This window comes from Eucalyptus grandis, chromosome 3 (genome assembly GCF_016545825.1).
Source record: "Eucalyptus grandis isolate ANBG69807.140 chromosome 3, ASM1654582v1, whole genome shotgun sequence".
Lineage (NCBI taxonomy): Eukaryota > Viridiplantae > Streptophyta > Magnoliopsida > Myrtales > Myrtaceae > Eucalyptus > Eucalyptus grandis.
This window is the reverse complement of record NC_052614.1, coordinates 23987503-24007488: the sequence shown is the minus strand read 5'-3', so window position 1 is coordinate 24007488 and position 19986 is coordinate 23987503. Positions and strand designations below refer to the sequence as shown.

General features: G+C 37.7%; 1 protein-coding gene across 1 annotated transcript; it reads right to left on the bottom strand.

Annotated features, from left to right (window-relative positions):
• Positions 1–11508: 11508 nt before the first annotated feature.
• Positions 11509–16775, bottom strand: LOC104437077 (protein TIFY 8; the record flags this gene model as incomplete). The annotated part of the gene is made up of 6 exons (XM_010049958.3): positions 11509–11885; positions 12046–12262; positions 14786–14873; positions 14967–15418; positions 15562–15743; positions 16622–16775. Coding segments are annotated over 6 exons (1182 nt in total), but the record flags the coding sequence as incomplete, so codon positions are not given.
• Positions 16776–19986: the final 3211 nt, after the last annotated feature.

Sequence of the window (19986 nt, the reverse complement as noted above, 5' to 3'; positions counted from 1 at the left end):
CCATTGCGAATTGAGCAACTCCTACAAATTGTTAATATTCCTCTTCTTCTTTTTTATGATTTTCCCTTTTAGGACATGACATATAAGGGTGCGTTTGTTTGCGTTTTTGTTTAAAAATTGTTCCAGGGAATAGAAATAGAAAAAAGTGTTTCTGTTCCTGGGAACAATTTCTGAACAAAAAAACACGTTTGGTAAACTTGTTCCGGGAACAAAAAATAAATAGAAACACGTTTGGTAAATTTGTATAATTTTTTTATTTCTTTTTTTATTTCTTTTTATTTCTTTTTTTCCTTTTTTTCTTTTTTTCTTTTTCCTTTTTTCTTTTTTTTTCTTCTTTTGGCGGTCGCCGGCCTCGCCATGGCCGGCGACCGGCCGACGAGGGCCGGCGGCCTCGCCCCGAGCACGGCGAGGCTCGCCGGCCCCGGCGAGCTCGCCCCTGATCCGGCGAGGCCGAGCTCACCTAGCGGCCGGCGAGGCTCGGCCTCGCCGGATCTGGGCGAGATCGAGCTCGCCCAGCCCTCGGCGAGCCCGGCCCGACGCACCGACATCTCGCCGGGCTGGGCGAGCTCGATCTCGCCCGGATCCGGCGAGGCCGAGCCTCGCCGACCGCTGGGCGAGCTCGGCCCTCGCCGGATCTGGGCGAGCTCGAGCTCGCCCAGCCAAGGCGAGCCGACCCTCGCCGGGGCCGGCGAGGCTCGCCGGCCCCAGCGGCCGGTCGCCGGCCATGGCCGAGGCCGGCAATCGGCGAAAGAAAAAAGAAAGAAAATAAGAAGAAAAAGAAGAAAATTTCAAAAGTGTTTCGATTTGTGTTTCATAAACAAGAAACACAAAATTTGTGTTTCTTGTTTCTGTTTCTTTTTTTTTGTTCCTGGGAACAAAAGAACAAAAAAAAGAAAAAGTGTTTAAAAACACAAAAAGAAATACAAACAAACACAAAAATTTCCTAACTGGTCAAAGCAACAAAATATACAGTTATGTTAAAGTGATGAATAATTTAGATCATCCATTGATGGAACAATCATCCATTATATATATATATATACAAACTCCACCTAATAATAAAAAAAAAAAGCTAACTAAACACACACACACACACACACACACACACAAAAACGCACAAAAACACAAGTCTCACATTAAAACATAATTAAAAATATAGTCAAATATGAAATAGTTCAAACAAAATGTCAAATATGAAATAGTTCAAACAAATAGCTTACATCCTAGTAATGACTATTATGCTCTTCCAACTTAGACTTTGACCACTTGACTTTTTTGTTCATCTCCATTCAAGTTCATGAAAATCTAACTATTGTCTTTCTTTTTAGCAAAATATGAGAGTGCAAAAAAGAATAACTTTTAATCTTACTTAATCTCAAGTATGGGCTTTCAATATTTGCATAAAATCTTTGCAATGATAAAACTCCATTACAATAGATATTGCATTGCTCCTACTTTTAACAGTTGAGCAAAGTTTGTCAATTTGTCATACTAACTTAGCATATTCGGTCAATTTTTTTCCTTTCTTTCCTTGAGCTTGTCTCGTTGAACTATGGGTCACTTTTTTATGGCTCTGACTTTGACTTGGTTGAATATTCATTTTACCAACATTACACCCTAAAGAATCATAAGTAAATCCTATGCAATCACTAATATTAACTTGTGTGGTCTCAATATTCTCATTATTACATAAACCTTGTGTAGTTATCCATGTGATAATTCATGTTGTAACTGTACCCTCGAGCATTCTATCCAACAAAATATCAACATCTAGATGTATATCTTTCCTTCGAAAAACTTTAAGTTTAGAATTGGCATGTAATGATAGAATATTTTCATGAGTCATATTATGAAAGATGAACTTACAAAAAAAGTAACAAAAAAAAAGAGATAAACACCTAAATTTTCCTCTCACAACATTCATTACTTACATTAACGATTTTCTTTCTTGGATCCTATCCTAATCATTTCCTTTTAAATCAATTGCTTCCATCTTTTCCATTTTTCTATAAGATTATCTCACTTACTCTTCATTTAATTTTTATCACATTTTTTGCCCTTCAACTCCTCAAACATGTTAATTATTATTGTCCATCCAATCCTTTTGTCGCTTATAGGACGATTGTCTTTTTCAAATTATTCAATGCACAATTGACAAAATGTCCTACATCTTCTGAGCTCCACTATGCTTTTTCCTTTATTGCTTACTCTTACCAAAAAAAAAAAAACTTTAACCCAATTCCATTAATATGAATGAACACATGCCCATACAGATTTTGATAGAACGCTAACACAAACCAGAAGTCACTCAAATTTTACAAAGGTCTTCACTAAAAATATATTGTTCATTCAAACTAAGAAAAACATAAAGTTACAACACAATGCGACTTTCAACAAATCATCATGGAGTGTTCCGAAAGGTAGCCTCAAGTCAAACATGGTTGTGGGAAATTAATTAGGAGAGAGAGACCTATTATATTTATATAAAAAATTCCCACCTAAAAGTATCTATAATAATTAATCATTTTAAGGCCCTAAATAGAACCTTTATCAGCCCATCAATTGTCATATATAACAAATATATCATCCATCAACAAGTAGTACTTAACATGCAGATTTTCTAGGAGTATAGGTGAATTATTGTATCACTAATCATCATATTAAAATGGCAAATCAATGGCCTGCAAGCATAGCATGTTGAACATCTTTGCATCAAAATGACACAAAGTCATCAAAACAAAGTAAAACTAAGAGCAATATCTAAAATAGCTGCAATATTGTGGATTACACAAAACATATAGATCCAAGGCAAAGAATGATATGATAGTTTTATTTCTCTAAATCAACTTAAGTAATCCCAAACTTTACAACATCACCAATATCGTTAGTGAATATAATCTCTCAATCTACTTCTATATACCTTGCACTTTTCCATCTCCATAAAAAAACTCTATATGACTTGAGCATGTTGAACATCTTTGTACCAAAATGCCACAAAGTCATCAAAACAAAGTAAAACCAAGAGCAATTAATCTAAGATAGCTGCAATTCTATGGATTATACAAAACAGACGCATCCAAGGCATAGAGAGATATGACAATTCTATTTCTTCAAATCAGCTAAGATAATCTCAAATTTTACAACTTTGCTAATAAGTCAGTAAACATAATCCTCCAATCTACTTCTACATACCTTGCACTCTTCCATCTCCATAAAAAAAAACTTCGTATTACTCAAGCAATGATGTACTCAATCAAGTAGAAGATCGATAGTACCATTAACGAAATCACCATGTGCTTAACAATCATAACTAAAAAATCACAATGAGAAGGAATTAAATCTAAAGAACCTGGATTTGGGGTGAGATATCACAAGAGGTTTTTAAAACAAAACAAAAAAATGGATCTTGAACAATTGGGTTCTAAGCGAAGAGAGAGACTACCAAGGGAGAGGTGAGCATGAGAGAAGCAAGCAACTGCTAAGTGAAAAGAGAGATGACCAAAGAGGCGAGTGACTTGAAGAGGAGCAAAACTAAAGAGAGGCCAATTCAAAGAAGAGCGAGATGAGAGTGACGGCTTCATCTAAGGAGTCTAGTTTAAAAAAATGGATTAAAAATGGAATTTCAATAAGTTGCAAGGGCAACAAAGGTAATTATAATATATATATATATATATATATATATATATATATATATATATATATATTAATTGTCCTAGTAGCATATATATATATATGTATATATATATATATATATATATTAATTGTCCTAGTAGCATGCCAAGAATGTAAAAATGCCTTGTGCAGCCTCGTACTTGCCTTAGGCTTTCAACTTTATAAAGGCTTGTTTCTCTTAATGTGGTTTACAAAAAAAATTCCTAAACGCCCAATTTTAGCCCAAGGGACTTTGGATGCCCAAAGCAGCTTGGGAAAGCCATTCTCAAATGCATCATGTAAGCCAAAGTTACTTCCCAATGTACCTTTAAATTATACTTTACCAAACACTCTTTGCATTTTGAAAGAACTCCTTAATCTAAAGTCCTTTGCGTATTTCCAATGACTTTCCCCAAAATCCCAACCAAACACAACTACGAACTATATTTGAATTTAGCCCAGAAAAGAAGATAGTGCTCTTTTTGCATTAAACTATTATGTCATCTATAATATATATATATATATATATATATATATATATATATATATATATTACATGTTCATTGTCCAAAAACTCCTAAACCTATTATTCACTTTCGCTAATTTAATCCTAAATCTATCATGACACGTGGCTATTTCTAAGCATTCTTTAGATGGCACTCCTAACCACTCAATTATTGTCAAATAAAAAAAATGTAAATCTCAAATTATTTTGTGTTATAACTTTTTGCTTTGCAATTGCTAAAAAAATGCGAGGAATAATGACTTAACAATCTATCTCTCGGTGGACCATAAAACTGTCTCGGGAAACATACATGATATAACTTGGTGTTGTGTCGATATTTGACATTCTTGTTTACATTCAAAATGCTTATAAGAATAGGCAAAAAGATGAAAGTGTTTCTTCAAAATTGAATTTGACAACAAAATATTTTTTACCCAAAGTCATTTTTCAAATTTTATAAGAGAAGACGGGTTTTGTGGCAATTTCATATGGGAGTTATATTAATGAAGCATAAGGAAACTAGCAGATATGCTTTGATGAAATTACTCAACATCAAAGTATCCAGAATTTAATCTACGACAAAGCCCAATAACATAAAGATAAAATGCCAAAATTTAATCAACAACGAAGATCTAAAATTTACAGCTAACATACATGCGGAAATATAATCAACGACAAGATATTTGAAAACTATAGCTTAAGTGCAAAAATTGATAGATAACACAATACTCAAGCAATTCTTCAGCAGTTTCAACCATGCCTTCGCATTACCAAAGCTTTCCACTCCGCCTCTTCATGTTGCCACAACATCTTATCTCCAAAAAGTTATGCCTTCTAAGTCATGCCTTAATTCTCCATGTTTTTCTGTTGCCACTCTCGTCCAAGTAGTTAAACCTTCAAATTCATCCTCCAATTATGAAATGTTGTGTTTCATTGTCTTATTTGCAAATAGTTCCAAATTTGAACGCCAATATGCCTAAACTTTGCATCTACTTTACACAAAATGGTTAATTTTCATATGGTTTCTAATTCAACTGACAATCAATGTACTTCAATTGACATCTTTGCCTTTCTTAACATTTAGTCAATCTTATCTTGACAATAGTCAGTCAGCCACTACCGTACATTGATAGTTGCTCATGTTCAATGATAATTATGGTTATCAACAAGAATCCGCATGGTCGATAACTTGTCTATAGCCACACTTCACTTAGTCTCGAGTTGGGAAAAGAACACCAAAAGTGCTGCAAATTGTATATGGCACACACTTTGATGCCAAAAAAGTTCACTTGCTCACTTAAATGCCAAATTAGAGAAAAAAAACAATCACTTTAGTGCCACCGGCAAAATTTTCCTGTCAAATTGATCATGTGGCTTTTATTTTTATTTTTTTAAAATGACCTAGTCCACATAGATGTCATAAACAACGTCGTTTTGTTGTCCTCTATAAGAAACGACGTCATTTTTTCATCCGACTTGGACTACATAAAAGAAACAGCGTCACATAACCTCCCTTGGCCAAAACAACGTTGCAGAGGATGGATGAAAATTGGAGTCGTCGATCTCCTATTACTGCATACGAAGTAGGGTTGCTCGCTCGCTCATTCACCATCACTCCTCGTCATCTTCGCCATCATTTATCGGCCGTCTCCCTAACTCTCAAGCAATCAAGTTTGTCATCTTCTCTCCTTTTCTCACATGGAAGGAAAAATTTAGAGTTCCGATGGCCAAATTAGGGCGCGGAGGGAAAAATTAGGGCTTGGCTCAACTCGAAGGGAATAATGGTTCTTGATACTAGAGTAGGAATTATGAAATAATGGTGGGGATCCCACTTTATTTAATTAATTTGTGTTCCATTGTGGGGACTGAATTGAAAATTATGGCACAAAGGGCAAAACTAGGCTCAGCTCGGATGGAATCGGATGCAGGCAGGATTGAATAAAGCTATTTGTCTAATCAATTCAAGTGCTCTTGTTTAATTAATTTGGGTGCTTGAGGGGACCAAATAGGGACTGAATTGAATAAAGCCGTTTCTTTAATCAATTGAATAAATCAACTTCCTTTGTTTCTTTTTCACAAAGAGACAACATCAGAGTGAGTTCTTTAAGCAATTACTTGTGCTTGTAAGGACCTCCATGTAAAGTTGTCAATGATTCTACTACGTGGTCCCACAAGCTAATGATTTTTTTTTCTCCTTGGTGCAGTGTTGACATGGAAGAGAATGTTGTAGCCATAATTGTTTGCTATTGTAGGAATTTGTCATTGGCACTAAAGAGTAGGAATATGTCGGTGGAAATGAAGGTACTATCTACATCAATATTAGGAAGCCATCATATATTAGTTTTGTGAGGGACTTAGTGTATTTTTTACAATACAAAGTGTATTATTATGTTTCTAAGATAGAATTAAAAATTGATTGATGATAATGGTATTAAGGATATCGTTTGCCATTATCTTCACTGCGAGGAAGCTAAGGCATATGTCGATTATCATACTGATGATGAGGATGATAAGAGCACTGAAATAGGACAAGTAAGAGATTGTATTAAAGCGAGTAATCAAGTCGGAGATGAGTTCACATTAAACGGAGGGCAACATGAGAGGCAAGTGAGAAAAGAGAAGGAGACAAGTCATATAGAGAGAGAGATCAGCAAATAGGGAGATGTCCCGAAGTCTCTACTAAAGATGTTGATGATGAAGATTTAATTGGATTAAGATGGAAAGTTGCTACTTTATCGAGTGAATCAAAGACGAAGCTTTGGCAAATGTAAATTTCCCAAGTGACGAAGATGATAATGAACTTGTACAATCAAGACAAAAGCAAAAGGAATTTGTGAGAAAAAATTTGCCACTTTTGGAGAAAGGATGAATTTGAGCAAGTAAATGGGAAAGAATGAGCTCCACCTGGAGGTAATGAAAATGAATATGATGAAAGTGGTGGCAATGAGAGTATTAGTTCGAAAATGAGCTTGAGGATGATGAATTACTTGTGTATCAAGGAAAAGTAAGTATCATTGATGTGACCCAATTGTTGCCGAACCTCTTTTGTCTGTAGGCATGAAATTTGATGATGCTAAATAATTTAAAGAAGCCATTGTCAGGAACTCCATCATTGAATAGAGGAACATTGAATTCATTAGAAGTACGAAGAAATTTGTGAGAATTAAGTGTTCACAACCCAATTGTCCATGGAAGATCCATGGTGCACTAAGTAGGAAGGGGTCATTTCAAATTAGGCCTTTCCATGAGGAACATACTTGTTTCATTGTGTTTGACAATAAAAGGATAACAAGTGTATGGTTGTCGAAATACTTCTTTAATACTATCAAGGCGATGCTTGAGATTGAGAGTCCTTAATTTTAGCAATTAGTGAAAGAGCATATTGGTGTTAATTTGTCAAGGAATCAATGTAAGAGAGCTAAGTTGACGGTGATAACAACATTGATGAGTTAATACAAGGAAGAGTATGCCTAGGTATGGGATTGTATTTGCAAATGCATGCTTCAAAGCCCATTTAGTAGAGTATATATGGAGGCTATAGAGAGGTCATTGCCTGATTGTAGGTCTAAGTTTGATAGTTTTAAAGTTTGCTTTGATACATGTAACAGGGGCTTTTACCTAGTTGTAGCAAAGTTGTAGAATTAGATGGATATTTTTTGAAAGGTTTATGCAAAGGGGAGTTGTTGGTTGTAGTGGGGAGAGATGTCAATAACCAAATATTTCTGATAACTTGGCTAGTTGTCAAGATAGAAAATAAGGACACTTGATCTTGGTTCCTAAAAAATTTAATGGCTGACCTTGAGATAATCAATAGTGGAGGATGGGCTTGTACGAGTGACCAACTAAAAGTAATGCCATTGTCAATTATTGCCCTTTTAATATTAATTACTCGCATATTTTTTTCTAACTTGTATTTGTTGGTTTGAATTTTTGTAGGGACTTGTTTCTGCATTGGTTAAGTTGATAGCAAACGATGAGCATAGAATATGCACGGGACACATAAATGCAAACTAGGCAAAGAATTATAAAGGAGATAAGTTGTAGAAGTAGTTTTGGCAGATAGTAAAGAATATCAACATGACTGATTTTAAATTAGCTGAACAAGGGTTATTACAATTGACAAAGGAAAGTCTTAAAACATTATTAAAAGATAAAATCGATTCCCGATTCTCTACTTGCACTTTCCAAAAGAACCTCATACAAAATTATATAGTCCACGCATTGCAACTTACAAGATCCGTCAGATTGCACAGTTTTAGAAAAATTTCCGATTAAATACCCAAATGACTTCGACTATGTGATAGCCAAGACCATAAGGTAGATACTTCATGAAAAATCGAAGTCAAATTCGTCCTAGATAATTAAATATGGACGGTTAAAATCCCTGTTCGTAGTACCGTAATTCCAGATCTAACCATCTCCAAAGGACCACGATTTCACCTACCTATTCTTGTTTTTTTCTCTAAATTTTTGATATTTGTATCTCAGGATGTCCTTTACAACTTTTGTTAAGAAGAAAAAAGGTTCAAATGCGATGTCATTGACAACGACTTTAGTGAAGCTTTCAATGGTAGAATAATAGATGTCAAGTGTAAACCAATCATCAATAGCTCGATGATTTTCAAATTATGGTCATGATTGGGCTGCACAAATAAAGAGATGAAGCTACAAAGTGGACAAGAGAATGTTGTCCTAGGATTGTAAAGAGATTGGATGAGAACATGGCTACTTGTACGTCATGCTATGCAATTTGGAATGGAGATAATGAATATGAGATCATGAACAATGATGATAAGTATGTCGTCAATCTAGATAGGAAAAAGTGTTCATGTCGAGCCTAGCAACTAATTAAAATTCCTTATGCCCATGCCATTTGTACCATTCAAATGAAGCAACAAAACCCAAATGATTACCTAGATGAATGGTACAAGAAAAGCTCATACATTACTTTGTACCAATTCATGATGCAGCGTATTGAAAGTAGTAAATTCTAAGAGTTAACAAATCATGAAGGCCTAATACCTTTGCTACTAAAGAAGCAAATTTAAAGCCAAAAAGGAGACAAAAAATGTAGGAATGAGAGACATTGAGTCGGAGGATGAGCAACACTGGAACAAAGATGAAGCGTTCACATTGCCATAAGAAATGGCATAATAAGAAGGGTTATGAGCTGAAAAGGCAACATCAAGAACAATAGGTTGCTACAAGGGCTAATATAGGGCCAAATGGTGAGCCAACTGAAAGGGTAAAAGAAGGTCCTACTGAAGGGCCAACAAAAGGCCCTAATGTAGAGCCTTTTGAAGGGCCAAGAAGAGGCCTTGCTGGAGGCCTAAGTGCAAGAACTAGTACAGGCATGATCGCAACAACAACATTTGAGTCGATTGTTGAACATATGAGAAAAAATATCTAGTAAGTTGTGCATTATTGTGTTTGTTTTGTGTCCTTTTATAGGCTTAAATTTAATTTTGTTATGTTTTTCTTAGGTTAGAAAATGACCAACTACATAGATTTCACAAGTTGCTCCCTCATAGGTTGCTAAAAGTCATGCACCACAGTGAACAAGAGGGTTTTTTGAAAAATTATAAGATAATATGTTTATGGCCTTTACACAGACAAACATACTGGAATGACTATTTTAAAAGTAAGATTTATAAGACTCATGCATTTAATTTATGGTATTTCAATTTCATTTTGTTGACAATATGGTTATGTTATAGCCCCAGAGAAATTTGGAGGTACTTATCTCTCAAAGTAGGCCAATTAAAGAGTCAAGGGCTATACCAAAGAAGAATTATCCAAAGTAAAGTGCTCCAAAAAAGAAGATATCACGTATAACTCCAAAATAGCCACCAATATAAAGTTAATTTTTGGCGTAAACGGGATGTATATAATTGTATGTGAAAATAGTTTGAACTTGAAAGCGCTTAATAAAAGAAATGGTCAATTCTCTTACTATTAATTATATATCATGAAAAATCTACATATCATAAAATCTTTAAATTGAAATTTGCATGGTAGATTGCAGTTATTGTGAAAAATGCACACAAAATAAGATAAAATATCCCCATTGGAAAAAAAAAATAAGGAACTTTTGATAAAACGAAATCCTCATAAAACCGAGTGCAATGAATAATAGTAGTTCTTATAAAACCAAGCCTAATGTATATTGACAAATATCTTGAAAGAGACATGGCTGGGGTGGAAAGATTGAATCATAGTAGTTCTTATATGCTTAGTGTTTTTTTTTTGTAAGAGTAAGCAATATATTATATGCTTAGTGTTGATAGATTGAATTTGCAAAAATTTCTTATAAAAGAATTTCCATCACTCATTCAAATTCGAATGATAAAGCAAGTTAGCATAGAAGAGAAAACGCTTGTTTAGGGCACATCTGATGCCATTGGATAAGGTCCAATAAGGAAAAGGAGAGATCGACGGCCCAACTCAACACTCAAGACTTTCTCTCAAAAAATAACAAGTCATCCGGTATTAGAATGTCCAGCATCCAATTTGAAGAAAAACTGGAGATGATTACGGCTAATGCAGTGTCGCCACCAGTGCATTGCACATGTGCATGTGAAAGCCGCGACTAGGGGGTCGTGAAATGTGTCGTCGCTGTGTGTGGGGATTAATTAGAACCTCTCGAAAATACAAGTAAGTCTCACCATGATAGTGCATTGATCAAATGGATATGCTATGGAAAAGATAGCGGTATTTATTGAATGGTACCATGCGCGGTGCTTCGCGTTTCTGATTGATTCTGGAGGTATTACCAGTTGAGATTTTCGAGTAGAGCTTCGAATTCAGTCTATTCGCAGTTGAAAATTGTTGGTTTCTTTCGGACGTGGTAGCTCCTCCAAAGCACGCACAAGCGCGACACATGGCGAGACGTTAGTCCTAGTCAGGAATCAGACGTTCCTAGCCTGTCACAGTCCAATCATATCCAAGCAAGATGAAGAATAAATTGATACCATCCACACTTAAGACGAGCCCACCTAAAAGCTAGATTTCAACACCATCCACACTTCAGACGAGCCCACCTAAAAGCTAGATTTCAACGACTATCTGCTGGGCTGAGCACGAACTTCCAGGTTTTTGCAGATGCACTAGTGGTAGGGTTCGCACATAACACAAAAGTGAGCACTGCACCCATAAATAATCCCAGAGAGAGAGAGAGAGAGAGAGAGGGTCACAGCAGCTTGAATTTGAAATAACCAATTGAATGTAATTAGGCGCTGGAGTTCGGTAACAGGAGTGCATGCCTTGGCAAGACTGACTATCCGCAAGGGCCAGACGTTCAATTAATTCACTTTCATTTCTCAAGCTCATGATATGCATTAAACTCGTGATAAGGACATCAAAAGCATTCCTCATTTTTCCCCCTTGTTCATTTACTGAAAATGAAGCAAATTTCAGTGCAAGGATTTTAACTGGGTCTCTACAAGCAAAGATTTCCTTCAGTTTCTTTCCACAGATCAACAGATTCCTCATTGACAATCCAAAAGAAGAATATGGGGAAGGACAAATAGGAAATCAATGAAGCCACAAAAGATTGGAGAACAATAGAGGGGCTCGTCACTAAAACTCCAGTTAACAGAACTTTCTACTTAAAATTCGATTTACCAGACAAAAACTTTACATCACGGATCGACTTTCTCTTCAGCGATGCGTTCTGCCACTGGAAGCTGTTTTCTCGTGTCCTTCACTATAAGGTGTCCTCTGGGGCCACCTGCAAATTAAGGAGGCAGCAACCACTAATTGCTTAGGCAGATAGTTAACAATCTTCTTTTCGAGAGCTCTAGTCCAGGCATGCCTACTTATTGTGCTCAGGGAACACATGCGATCAACAGCCAAAAATAGAAGCTACATGAGATTCTTAAAAGAATCACCTGAAGGGTTTGAGATCCGATTGCCTGATCCAATGCCGTGACTAGAGTCACCAGTGGCAGGCAACTTCCCGTGAAAGTCACGTGAAATTGCCACACTTGCTTTATTTTCTCCGGTGAGAACATTGCTTTCATTAGTTGGCCTTGTGCCGGATTTTGGTGAGTATGTTGTTGACCACGATCCTCCATTTGATCCGGCCAAAGCCATTATGACATCTGCCTGCAAAGTGGACAGTGCAAATCATGGAGATTCCCATTGTTAATCATCCCCGCAGAGAAACGGACGCTATTAGGAATCACCATGAAGTGTTGACAGTAAGTTTTCCAAGCCATTGGAAATTAAACATGAGAATCCTCAACAACAAACACGTTCATATCGTCCAAGAAAACTATTTACTACAGCTGTATCTCTGCCGTAAACTCATAGCTAATTTCTCTCTAACTTTGGAACTCTCAATATTGCTTGGATTGTACTGGGCCATGATAGAGAATTACTAAACTTCAAAAGAGAAAGTACAGAGGAAGGAACTTGTCTTTCAAAATACTAGCATTTGCCAACATTCATAAACAACTGCAAAAGGGACATACAGAGGCATGACACAAGTTACTCACACTTTCGAGTGAATAAGTTGATCCCAAGCAATGATTTTGCAACAAATACCTAAGAAATGCAACCCGGGTCACTCCCTTAGAAAAAAACCATAGCCTTGATTCTGCTTACTCTTTTTGGGATGAAACAAACCACTCAAAGGCAACAGGTTATGGCTGCCCTAAAAGTATCACAGTACGAAGCCTGGAAGGCGTCTCCACTAAATTAGCAGAGAAAATCAACTGGTCCTAAAGTATCAATTTTTATCACAAAAATAGACAAAATAAAGCACACATATGACGGGAAAATTCACTCCCATAAGATGAAGTCCCAGATAGATCAATTATCCAGGATTTAAGAGATGAGGAAGTATATCTAGCAAATCATCATCCAAGATACTGCATACCCAGACTCAAAACAGTGATTTTCCAACATCCAGCTGCATTATCAAATGGTTGCTCAAGTTCTGGGCAGAGTTCTCAGAACATCTATGTTTTAGAAACAAAGAGATGATTTTACCCACAGATAAGAGATCAATGTTGAAAGACAACAGACATAGCAGTTCTACTGGTGAAAATTTTGAAGTCTGTGACTTTTCAACAACATATCCCCCTTAATTGAAAGAAAAAGACATGTAAAGTTTTGTTAAGTTCAAATATCAGCTAACACTGCTCTTTTTTAGTCAAAGTACAACAACTAGTATGATCTGCATCCTGTCAATTTTCCTGCCTCACCTGGACAAGCATATTCATGATAAAACCATCACTGTGCCATAAAATAGGTCATTTCTTGGCAACAATTAAAACAGAAAGTAATTGACGATGTTGTTTTTGAGAGAGAGAGAGAGAGAATATCATACATCCGTTAAAACTAAGAGGAGCCTGTCTCTACTTCAGAAATTCAGGGGGTGTAATTATTACAATTTTATCAGAGAAAGAACAGTTATTCTCATTTAGCTTTCTCCCAAACAATTTACTGAAACAAAAGCCATAGTTACCATTCTTGCTTCAAATAGAACATGTTCACTACCCCAAAACATGCTCCTCTCAAGTCAGTCATGACTTTAATTTATCCATGATAATGAAACTTTCGTTTTTGGCATTCTCCCTCTCAAGAAGAATACCTTACCTTGATAGAAATTAATATGAACAGATTGTAGGTGATTTGTTAATCTTATCCCAGCTTAAAGGGAAGCAATGGTAACACTAGCACCTAAGGGTAGTCTAACAGTTCCTCCTAAAGAGTGGAAATAAGGACCACAAAGAAACTAGATTTCGTTTAATATCAGCAACATTATCCATAACCTATATACCATGGAAGGCACACAGCATGGATGCAAAATGACTTTATCTACACCATACAGTGATGAGGCTTGGCAATCAATTGTATTAAGCAATCCAATTTTCTTACAGAAAAGACAGTGATGACAGTGACAATCACAAAGCAGCTGCCCTCTTCTTTTCTTCCCATCTCCAACAACCAAAAGATTGCAAGAGGGATTTCATCATTGTCGTCTAGAAAGCTAGTACTGAACATACAAGCAAGAAAACTCAGATGGCAGTGCCTCGACACCTAGAAAACTGCAATGAATTGTCCCCTTAGATTATTAAGTTGTGGGAAATCCCTGTGTTTATTTAGCTGCAATATTCAATTCAACTTGCTGTATCTCACAAATCCTGAAACTGGACATATGGGATGCCTCAAAATATGGTCTTGATTGTTTATCGTCCCGTAGGAGAAAACATGTTTTCCATGGCCAAAAGATTGTGTGGGGAATGTGTGGATCTCATCTGAGTGCCAACTAAGTGCACAAGAAGCTCGAGATCCCTAGTTATCAGTATAAGGCCTGCTAAGTGCTAAATGACTAGCTCATACATTGAAAGCAGAAGATTCCAGCATCAGAAAGCTTTCCTGATCCCCTACTGTAACTTGGAAAAGAGTTGAAGGACAGGCACAAGAGACAGTAGAGTTAAAAAAATCTTAACAAGAACATGACATAGAATCATCCCATTTGCTCAATTTTGCAAATGTTACGAAGCGTCAGCATTGCGAACTAGAATAGGTAACATATTCTTCACGTCATGATATCCAATGTTACACCAAGCAAGCCATATTAGTCAAAGGGATATATAACAACATGACAGTTAGTGATACCTTGTTTGGGTGGACATCATCAAAAACATGAGCTTGGCCACAATAGAATATAGTCATTTGCCGACTTTCTGATGTCAATCCAGGTCGACTGCCGAAAGAAGCACCAAAAGGATCAAGAAACATTGGACTTTGAACATATTTAATTGAAAGAATTAACATCTGCACAAGACATGTGATTCACCTCGGGGGGTTGAAAGACTCTGGCTCTGTCATTAGCGCTGCAGTCTTTGCCCTGTTGCCACTAGGAAGCATCACAGACAAGTTCTTCTCGGAGCTGGTACCAGCATTCATTGAGCTCAAAATTCCAGGGCCTTTGATCCCAGTTCTAGACCCTTCATCAGCAGCTGATTGCGAGAGAACTGGAGGGCTCGGGTGGACTTCCCTTAATCTGTTCGGAGGCGCATTATGAACAAAAGGAACGTATTGACCTCCTCGGGGAGGAAACTGAACAGCAGGGCCCATATTCATGGACATGGGCCGCTCCCATTTGGAAACGGTCGCCTCATTTCTACTGCTAGAACCCGGGTGCAATATAAGTGAGCCAGAAGATTGCCTCAGTGGCTGCACACCCAGAAAAACATCCTCTTCATTTGACCTTCTAGGTCTCTCTCCTCCTGCCCCATTTCGAAGAATCTGGAAATGTAGCGTGAAAAGATGCATCAGAGAATACAATGAAGTAGAAACTCAAACTCTAATTTCTTCACCCTGCTTATAATTAGTTAGTTTCACATCAATCCTCTACTCAAAGGAAAACACTAACATAAGAAGAATCAAACCTTCATTAAATGAAAGTTCTCATTCGAATCAGGTCCTAGCTGAGTCATTGCTTCTCTAGTTGAGCCAACAAAGGCAGAGTCTGACGTACTTCGCTTACTCCCTGCTAATCTGCGACTTATTTCGGCATCACTCCTTGGACCATAGTAAGGAACGCCCTCAAAATGATTACTAACCTGTCTTTCTATCATAATTGATGAGAAACTGATCAAAACTTGCCTTTAGGCCGCAGAAGGTAAATGATATTGCAGCTATTTCAAAGGTCTCTTGATTCAACAGCCAAAAGCAGGAAAAAAAAAAAAAAGAGTACATCCATTTATATCTATAGGTGATTGTGAGCAAGTATAAGAGTTTCAAGAGGGAAAAAGTCCTACAGATTGAGTGAGCCTACTAGTGAGTAAAAGTATATGCAAATCAAGCATACTCCTGTGAAAAGAAAAGGTGGTCAATCAAAGTCTTAGAAATTTTCCTTTTTTGAAGAAAAAATAACCCAGAAAAGGCTACCAAAACCATTAATGAACTCCCTCCAAACTACTCCACAACCCAGATAGTGCAACCACTCCACTCAGAGAGCGAGGGAGAGAGAGAATGAGTCACCATCCAAATGTGAACTCCCCCAATTAGCATGTAGCTAAAGACCAAGTAGACATGCACCAAGAAACTAAAAGCTATATGATGGCGCATCCACGCTTGGTAGCATTAGATAAAGGGAAGTTGAAAAAAGGAGCATCATGTCTATATCTACAAATGAAAATCACCCAGCAAAGCCTAAGAGAAAGGAAAAAAGAAAACGGAAAGGGAATGAGGGAAAAGAAGAAGAAGAAGAAGAAGAAGAAATTCACACCAACACTCATCACACCAGAGAAAACAATATGCCTTGAAAAGGAAAGGGAGAAAAAAAAAACCGAAAGCAAATAAAGTATCCGTTGAACAAGACAGCAAAACCGAAGTTCTAATCTTCATCACCAAATGCCAAATCAAACAAAACCCAACACAATCCCCCAAGAAAAGAAAACCATAAAAAAAAAAAATCAATTTTGAGCAAAACACTAAGAAACTCACCGGAACCCAGATCAGAGGTGGTGGAGACAGGCCCCGCCCGCCGCCGGAGGAGGCCCCGACGGACAAGGAGGCGGCCGGCGACGCCACCTCCGACAGGCGGGCGTCCCCCCGCCACGTACTCCGCCGCCGCCGGCGGCCGGGGAGTCGGGCTTCTTCATGCCGAGGAAGTCATGGAACATGGGCTTCACCTCCTGCTGCTGCAGCGGGGTCTCGCCGCCGCCGTTGCCGCCGCCGTTGCCGGCAATGTGGGGTTTGTTGGTCTGTGCCATTTTCACCGATACGGCCATTTACAGCTCCATATCACGAGAGGGGAAGGGCGAGAACAGGGAGAAGGGCAAGGTTTTTCCCAAGGAAAGACAAACCAAGAGAGGTAAAGAGAGAGAGAGAGAGAGAGAGAGAGAGAGAGAATCAAGGCACTTCTTTTTTCAAGGGAAGAGAGAGAGAGAGAGAGAGAGCATTAAAAAGCAAAAGGTAGTTCACAGGTGTTGTGTTCGATGTTATTGGGTCTCTCTTGTGTCCCAGTCCCTGCCCAGTTTTTCTCTCTCCTCGATGCGACTTTCGTCTTTTTCGGGGGAAAGACCCTCGTTCCCTGAGCAGCGAGGAGCGGGGGAGGATGTTGTGTGTTTTGCTTCTGGGGGTGTGCCACTGTGCGTGCGTTTGGCATGCGAGAGTGAATGTTTTTCCTCTTTTGGTGGATAAATTTTCCCTTCTGCTCTTTGACTGAGGAGGTGTGAGAGATTATGGGAAAATGAGAGACTTACAGACAGACACAGATAGAGAGAGAGAGAGAGAGACGGACAGAGAGTACGAGGAGAATTTATGCTAACTTGCTTTCTAAATACGATGTTTTGCAGGTGGCCACCCCTTGAGAGTTGGGGATTTATTTTGAGGTCCCTGGTGTTCTCTTTAATTTTGATTTTCCCCGTCTTCTTGCCAAGGGTGAGGATGGAAAACACCCCTGCCGGGTTTGGCATTGAGAAAACTAATTAGATGATCGGAATTTGTGTCAATGAAGATGTGAAAAAGGGTCCGTCAAAAGAATCGCTCTTCGAAAGATGAATAGATTGTCCCTTCTTTGAATTCGTTGGTGAGTGCATAAGCGTATGTGGCAGAACAGACCCGCATGGGTGAAACACTTGTAGAAATATCCGTACATATAGAGACGTAACGCTTGTGGGACTCTGTGCATGTAGAGCATCATGATTCCCAAAATATCTATGGCATTGCTTTTCAAAATACAATCTTTTGCAAGGGGCATCTCTTAAAAGTTGGTATTTATTGTGACGTCCATGGTCAATCTCGCTATTCGTTTGCCAAGAATGAAGATGAAGAGCAAAGACAAACACACTTTAGGGTTTGGCACCGAGGAAATTGTGGTAATTCCCATAAATGAAGGTATGAAAATGATTAGTCACGAGAATCACTCTTCAAAATATAAAAAGATTCCCTTTTTGAATTCGAAAGCACTTGCATGAGTGTACATACGGTGAAACATACATGCATGTGTAAACACTTGTAGAGAGACTCCATACACGTAGAGACGTAACGCTTGTGAGGCTCCGTGCATGGAGAGTTATATTAACGCAATGCGCTGAGAAAAAGGTATCAGGGCGGCCAAGTGTTAGCTCTATTCACAAAGGCCGTTAGACTTCAAACAAAATATATGTTCAAGTTTCACAATCTTACTTACATTTGACTTCCAAAGAAAAGGGAAATGAATTGTCTTTCATCAATTAGTTTACTTCGATTGTATATTAGATGTTTTCTGGATTGCTAATCATTCGAGGTAGGTAAATAAAAAGTTTGGTACTAAAAGAAAACAAGTAAAAACTTGTCGGAAACGGAAACGAGAAATGGCTAGAGAGAGACCACTCTAAGTTGAATGACACCAATTGATTGCTTTTCGTTTCATATTTGGGCTGGAGAATTTAAGAGAAAACAAAGATGCAGCGAACTTTAAAAACTAGCCGGCTAATAGCTACTTGCATTATATTGGTAATTGTAATTATACTGAATTCAATTAGGATGATAAGACAAAAGTTAAGTATTACTTTCATTGAGAGAGAGAGAGAGAGAGAGAGAGGGGATTAAAATAATGTTTCTTTATGGAACATAATTAATTAGGAAGAGAGATGGTTAAACCAGATTCATTGTCCTCTTGGCAGCATCATTTTCTCCTTTTTGACATCTTACATCACATTATGCCAAAAAGGACATCCTTGACGAAACATAAAGGCTGAGAAAACATATAGTGGAGAGGGGAAAATATGAATAGTTGTCTATGTCTTGGGCAAGAGCTACCTAGCTCTATAGACTTGATCATGCATTTGGTAATGAGTTTAGACTTATTTAGGCCCGAAGTGTAGACAGGCGAGCTTGTGAAAACTTTAAAATTTAAAAGGTCGGTCCTAAAATTTAAAATTATTGTTAAAGAGTCTTACATGCACTTTATTAGTTTTCCTTCACCTATCAATTTAAACTTACAAATTGAACTTTCTAACATGGTATTAGATTTAGTGATATTCCTTTCACAATTGTGCATTAACCCCTCATTAGTTAAATTCCATGAAACATACCAAATTTGCTTCACCATTAACAACACCCCGGCTGAGGACGCCAACATTGTTTTACCATTGAGAAAACCTCCACCACCATGGCCATCGGTGACTTCAAATGGAGGTGGGGAGGGGCGAGGCGAGCATAGGGATGGGGGAGGGGAAAGAGGGGGAGAGAGGAGATGGGACATTAGAGTTAGGTTTAGGATTAGGCTTTTTGGGGGGGAAATTCTTGTGAAAGTAAAACGCATTATAGCCATTTTATCGGCAACTGCACTGATTGTAGAGGATCCACATCCCTGAAGAAACTGTATAAAGTGAACAATGGCGCATGGTCATACAACTTATATCTCAGGATTATGTTATTGGCTAGCTAGCGTCATTTCTTGCCTGTGAGTTTTATGAAAACGAAGGTAGATGCGTCATGTGAACATTTCAAAGATGGATGAAACGGCCAAAGAGACGAAATAAAGTCGCTTTCCTCCGGAAGACAATTTAAACGTGAGCAATAAGCAAGGTATCAACTATTATGTTCCAAATCTTTCAAGGGTGTTATATGCTATAAACAAACAACTAACTCAGACTTTATATTTAAAGTATTTTATGTGTGCATGTTGCTCACTAGCTTGCCTTGATCCACGACTTGTTATAGTACGATACGCTCGATGGTACGCTCTCTTTCTTGTGCCAAACTCCTTGAGAGATTTAGTCACGTCAATCACAATCATTTAATATCAAGTATTGATAACAATATCTTCGTTTTACAAGGAGATGAAAAGAAAATTCATAATAAGTGACACCAAATGATTG